General features: G+C 36.2%; 1 protein-coding gene across 1 annotated transcript; it reads left to right on the top strand.

The window, feature by feature from the left end:
* The first annotated feature begins 2,024 nt into the window (after positions 1-2,024).
* On the top strand, positions 2,025-4,833 carry LOC141665326 (uncharacterized). Its single transcript, XM_074471307.1, has 6 exons — positions 2,025-2,421; positions 2,551-3,012; positions 3,069-3,445; positions 3,692-3,936; positions 4,021-4,126; positions 4,219-4,833. The coding sequence occupies exons 1-6, from the start codon at positions 2,025-2,027 to the stop codon at positions 4,831-4,833; spliced, it is 2,202 nt and encodes a 733-aa protein (XP_074327408.1).
* The last annotated feature ends 1,412 nt before the right edge of the window (positions 4,834-6,245 follow it).

The raw sequence follows: 6,245 nt of genomic DNA, 5'->3' as shown, positions 1-6,245 counted from the left end.
AAACCGATGTCTAAAATTCACCAAAAAAAAACAAAATTCGCGCCCACCATTTCTTCCCCCGTTAGTGAAATTTCATTCAGTTTAGTTCTACATTCCCCCAATCCCAAAATTCTCCCCCCTTAACCAAATTTTGGTTCCCCCCAAAAATCAATCTTCAGACACAAAATCAAAACAAAAAAAATAAAAACTAAAAAACAGAAAACTGTTCTCTCTCTCTCAAACCTGTCTCTCTCTCTCGAACCCCTCTCTCTCTCTCACCTCTCTCCCCTCATAATCTCTCTGAACTCCGGCCATCATCTCACCATCATAATCTCTCGAACCTCTCTCTCTCTCTCGAACCTCTCTCTCTCTCTCTCTTGAACCTGTCTCTGGAACCTCTCTCTCTCTCTCTCTCTCTGAACCTCTCTCCGCTCTGAATCTCTCCGTTAAGCCTCTTTCGTTTAACCTCTCTACTTCGGTAAGTGTTGTATCTTCTTGAATCGAACTGGTCTTCTCTGCATGAAGACCAGTTTTAAAAGTTGAGGAATTTTGAATTCAAAACCCTAATTTTGTAAATTGGGGTTTTTTCTAATTCGAAACCCTTATTTTTTTTATTAATTTAGTGTCAAATCTTGTTGCTAATACTTTTCTTCTTGTTGTATACAGGACCTAATCTGAGAAAAAGATTTAAAGCTTTAGGTAATTTGGATTTTTTAGTTGTACATTTATATATTTTTTTATTTTTTTTATTTTTGTAAATTAGGTTTTCATTTGTTTGTAATGTTGTGATTTGTTTTTGCAGGACATTAGTGTTGTTTGATTTTTCGATCTTCGGTGAGTTTTCTTCTCCAACTCTGTTTTGTACGCTTATACATTTGATTTGTTTTGTTAGTTTTGATAGTGTGTTTTTTGTCTATGTGCTATGCAGTTGGTTCTTATATTGATCTATGTGTTGTGTATAATATGCATTATGTATTATATGAAATCTCAGTTTTGTTTTATTTGCAATTATGTGCAGGAGAATTCATTTTGGTATTAGTATGTTATATTTAAATGTAGTCGTGTTCTGAATTTTGGATGTAAGTGTGTGGTTAATTTAGTGATTGTGTATGCAAGTGTTTAGTTGAAAATAGTACATTTATAATTTGATAATCTGCATCCGTGATCTGACTATTATACTATGGTTAATTATATAGTGATTATACATTAAGTACCGAATGACTAGTTAATATATAGTACTAGTACTATAATTAAATGTATAATATGAATTACGTAATGCATTACAAATCGATTCATATCATATTATAATAAAATATATAACATTAAAATGTATAATATGCATTATGTATAATATGAATTCTCAGTTTTCTTATGTCGTTTATAGTCTGCCCTATGTGTGGATGTCATACTTAAAATCAAGTTAGACTTCTAAAATAAATATTAGGCTTATAAAATAAATATAAGCCTTATACTGAATTTTTTAGTGACATACCAGGTGGTTTTAAATGGATAGGTCTTGGATAAAAGCCGATAGGGATTCTCTACAGTATGAAATTGGTGTTGAAAACTTCTTGATATTTGCCGAGGAAAATGCTAAAAACCCCAAGAAAATTCCTTGTCCTTGTGCACACTGCTCTAACTTCAAAAAGTTTTCTGTGAATATAATCAGAGGTCATCTTTATGAATCAGGGTTTAGTTTAGGATATTCTGATTGGATTTGGCATGGAGAAAACCATGATAATAGTACTAGGTCATCTGTTGGTAGTACTTGTCCTCCCTCGAAGCCCATACCAATTTCAGAAACATTTAACGTGTGTGAAGCAGCCTATAGTAGGGAAGATTGCGATAAAGAGTCAGATAACTTTAAGAGGTTTGTTGCCGATGCAGAACAACCTCTGTTTGAGGGAAGTGAGTGTACTAAACTGGAGTCGGTCTTAAAATTACATAATTGGAAGGCTAGGTTTGGAGTTTCCGATAAAGCTTTTACTGATCTGCTTCAATCAATTGGATCAATTCTTCCTAAAGATAATCTGCTTCCGTCTAATATGTATGAAGCCAAGAAAACATTGACTGATTTAGGCCTCGAGTATATTAAATTCCACGCTTGTCCAAATGACTGCGTATTATACAGGGGTCCAATTCTCGAGTCTTCTTCCGAGTGTCCCAAATGCCATCTCTCTCGCTGGAAAGTTGGGAAAGATGGTCAAGTTAGGGTAAATGTGCCAGCTAAGGTTATGTGGTATTTTCCGATAATCCCCAGATTTAAAAGAATGTTTAAATCTTCATCTACTGCTGAATTAATGAGTTGGCATGCAAATAATCGATCCAAAGATGGAAAGATGCGTCACCCCTCTGATTCTCCTTCTTGGAGAAATGTAGATTGTAGGTGGCCTGAGTTTGGTAGCGAGGCAAGAAATATACGTTTAGGATTAGCGGCCGATGGTATAAATCCACACAACAATGGATTAAATAATCGGTACAGCTGCTGGCCAGTTATGTTAGTAACATATAATCTTCCTCCATGGTTATGCATGAAGAGGAAGTTTATGATGTTAACAACATTAATTTCAGGCCCACAAGAGCCTGGTAATGATATTGACGTATATCTCCAGCCACTGATCGACGATTTAAAAAAATTGTGGGAGGAAGGTGAACCAAACGTGTACGATGCCCATACCAAATCCTTTTTCACTCTAAAGGCAATCTTGATGTGGACAATAAATGACTTTCCGGGATATGGAAATTTGTCGGGGTACGTTAATAAGGGTTATAGGGCATGTCCAGTATGTGGTGATCAGACCGTGGCTAAATATCTAAGTCGTAGTAGAAAAATGAGCTACCAAGGACATCGTCGGTATTTAGATCTTTATCATCCGTATAGGAGACAAAGGACAGCTTTTAATGGAGAACAAGAATTTGGTTGTGCACCTGAACCACTTAGCGGAGAGGAAGTGTTGGGGCAACAACAGCAACTTAGGTTCAGTTTTGGAAAGGGGGGAAGCCAAAAAAGGTGGAGTCTCCATGGAAAAAACAGTCAGTTTTTTTTGAGTTAGAGTATTGGAAGTTTCACCATGTTCGACATTGTTTAGATGTCATGCACGTCGAAAAGAACGTGTGTGATAATATAATTGGGACACTTCTACACATGAAATTCAAGAGTAAAGACAGCCTTGCCTCGCGTCTTGATTTGGTTGACATGGGAATACGGCCTGATTTAGCTCCAGAAGTAGGTGAGAAAAGAACATACCTACCTCCTGCCCCTTATACTCTCTCCCGGAAAGAAAAACAAATAATATTGGCATCATTGTACGACATGAAACTTCCATACGGACATGCTTCAAATATAAGAAATTGTGTATCGATGATTGATATGAAGTTGTATGGTTTAAAGTCCCATGACTGCCATATCCTTCTCCAACAACTACTACCTGTTTGCATTCGTTCAGTGCTTCCGAAAAATGTTAGGGTTAGTATCATAAGATTGTGTTTTTTCTTCAACTCTCTGTGCAACAAAGTTGTAGATGTGTCAAAGTTGAATAAATTACAAGCAGATGTGATATTGACCCTGTGTGAGTTAGAGAAGATATTCCCTCCGTCATTTTTTGATGTTATGATACATCTTATGGTCCACCTAGTAAGGGAACTGCGATTATGTGGACCGGTTTTTTATAGATGGATGTTTCCATATGAACGCTTTAATAAAATATTGAAGAGTTATGTAAGAAACCGATTATATCCAGAAGGTTCTATAGCTGAAGGTTACCTCAAAGAAGAGTCAATAGAATTTTGCAGTGAGTTCTATAGCGGGAGTAGTAGAACAACCGGTCTTCCGAAAGATGAAGAAAAAATTTCCGGTCCAATCGGTGGTGTGACTATGAAGTCAGTTGCGGAAAAAGAACGAGATGAGGCTCATCTTTCAGTTCTTCGTAATAATTCGGAAGTGGAACCATATGTTATGTAAGTAAAACATAAAAAGTATATATATAATTGTTAAAGTTGTATTTGGTATAGTTTAGTCGAATTTGATGTAAGTAATTTCAGGTTGCATAAAAAATATTTGGAAGAGATTTATCGAGGGAAAAAGAAGAGTGTACAGTGGTTATTGGGAGAGGACAATCGACAATTTGCCGATTGGTTTGAACAAAAAGTTGGTTTACATTATTTTTCCTTCTTTTTTATTTTTATATGTCGTGTTTTTAAATTTGTAGCCACTTATATGCATCAATAAATTATATGTAGGTCAGTACAGAAATGAGGGAGAATGCGGAAGCCGTATCTGAAACTATAAGATGGTTTGCTGGGAAACCTTCATTTTCAGTTTTGACTTACGAAAGTTATGTTGTTGAAGGGGTCCGATACCACACAAAGGATCGAGATAATGCAAGGGTAGTTCAGAATAGTGGTATGTCATTAGTTGCAAGGACAGTCCAAGTCTCTAGTGCTAAGGACATGAATCCTATAGAGAGTGATTTAAAATTTTATGGGGTGATCAGGGAAATATGGGAATTAGACTACCACGCATTCAAGGCCCCTCTGTTTTTATGTACATGGGCAGCAAGTAACAAAGGTGTCAAGTCCGATGATCTTGGTTTCACCCTTGTCAACTTCAATCGACCAGGTCACAAAAAGGACAAATATGTCTCTGTTGACCAAGTCAACCAAGTATTTTATATTGAGGATCCAGTTGATGCTAATTGGTCCGTTGTGTTATCGGCGACAACTCGAGACTATCATGATGTTTACAATGAAGATGCTCCTGAAGACACCTCCTGGAACCCTCCCCCATTCTGTTCTAATATCCCTATATGTGACCCTGCTAAAATTGATGATGCAAGTGTTTGTAATAGAAGATAAAATGTTGAGGGTATATGGGTCAAAAAGTTATAGGAGTCTAGCTATATATTCTCCTTATTTGTAATTTTTCTTGTTATTTGTAATTTTTCTTGTTATTTGTAATGTAGCTTGTGATCTCTGTTTTCTTGTAATTTTTCAATGTAGTTATAGAAGTCTATCTATAATTTTTCTTGACAATTAAATGAGAATTTTGTTTAATTTTCTGCATATCTGTTAGACATTATACCATGAACTGTGTAGTTGTTCTAATCTGTTAAATATTAGTTAATTTTTTAGATTAGAGGAAGAGGAAAGAATGGCACCAAAAAAGCAAATGCGAAAGCAATCAGAAAAGACTGCATCACAGAATCTTAGCGGTGGAAGCCCCAAGCGGCTGGAGGATGTTCCGAACAATGATGAAAACAATGAAGGGCATGCATCAGAATCTCAACCGACTAACTCAGAACAGACAAATACTACAACTAATACTGCTACAAGGAAGTCTGGGGGTAAGCGAGGCGTATGCGCAATGTACAAAGTGATTGTCAAGAAAGCTCGCGGGAAGAAAGTTAAAGTCACTGCCAATGAATGGGGAATTCCTAATGGGGAAACTAGAGCCCGTTTGCAGTCTTACATTGGTATGTTGGCTAGGACTATGATTCCAATCGACATTCCTACGTGGCCAAATGTAGACCCTGAATTAAAATCAAAGCTTTGGTTAGATCTCCAGGTACTAGATCAATTGTAAAAAAATATTATCAAATATAGATCTTGAATATAAGTTTTTCCTGTTATGATTTTGTGAACTTGTGTTTTTTCAGGCTACCTTCAAAGTTAAACCAGAAATTGAAAACATGGTCCTAAAGTCAGCAGGCTCTAAATGGCGACAGTTTAAGACTGATTTGATGAGAAAGTATGTGCTACCATTTATTGGAGAAAAGAAGAAGCTGAGTAAGCCGCCAAGAGGCTATGGCTATGTTAGTAAGGCAACCTGGAAAAGGTTTGTGAGACAGAGGACTGATTCTAAGTGGAAGGTATGTTTTAATTCTGTAATATATGATTTGGTGATTTTTTTGCATCGTCTGTTGTAATTTTTGTAATCTTGTGACATGTTTTTAGGAAATTCATGACACACAAAGTGAAAGAGTGTCTAAGAGAAAATATCATCACCGGTTGTCAAGAAAGGGGTACATCGGTTTAAAAGAAGATGAGGTAAGAAAAGTTCATTTAATTGTATAACTGTATTTAATTTATAATAGGTCAGTCCATAATAAATTAGAGTCCTACATTTTTTAGCCCTGGAGTTATTTGTATTACTGTATTTTATTTTATTTGTAACAGATAAAAAAAGGAAGGTTGAATCCGGGAGAAGAACCGGATAGAGCGATTTTTTGGCAAAAGGCTCGTAAGCGGAAAAACGGACAAGAGGTCGA

The sequence above is a fragment of the Apium graveolens genome, chromosome 6 (assembly GCF_009905375.1).
Source record: "Apium graveolens cultivar Ventura chromosome 6, ASM990537v1, whole genome shotgun sequence".
Lineage (NCBI taxonomy): Eukaryota > Viridiplantae > Streptophyta > Magnoliopsida > Apiales > Apiaceae > Apium > Apium graveolens.
This window is presented reverse-complemented; position numbering and strand designations above follow the sequence as displayed.

Bases quoted from the DNA above. Each gene is read 5' to 3' on its own strand.
- LOC141665326 (XM_074471307.1), top strand. From the start codon at position 2,025: ATGTATGAAGCCAAGAAAACATTGACTGATTTAGGCCTCGAGTATATT. The intron at 3,446-3,691 runs GTTAGTATCATA...AAAATATTGAAG, and splicing joins TGCTTCCGAAAAATGTTAGG to AGTTATGTAAGAAACCGATT. The intron at 4,127-4,218 runs GTTGGTTTACAT...AATTATATGTAG, and splicing joins CCGATTGGTTTGAACAAAAA to GTCAGTACAGAAATGAGGGA.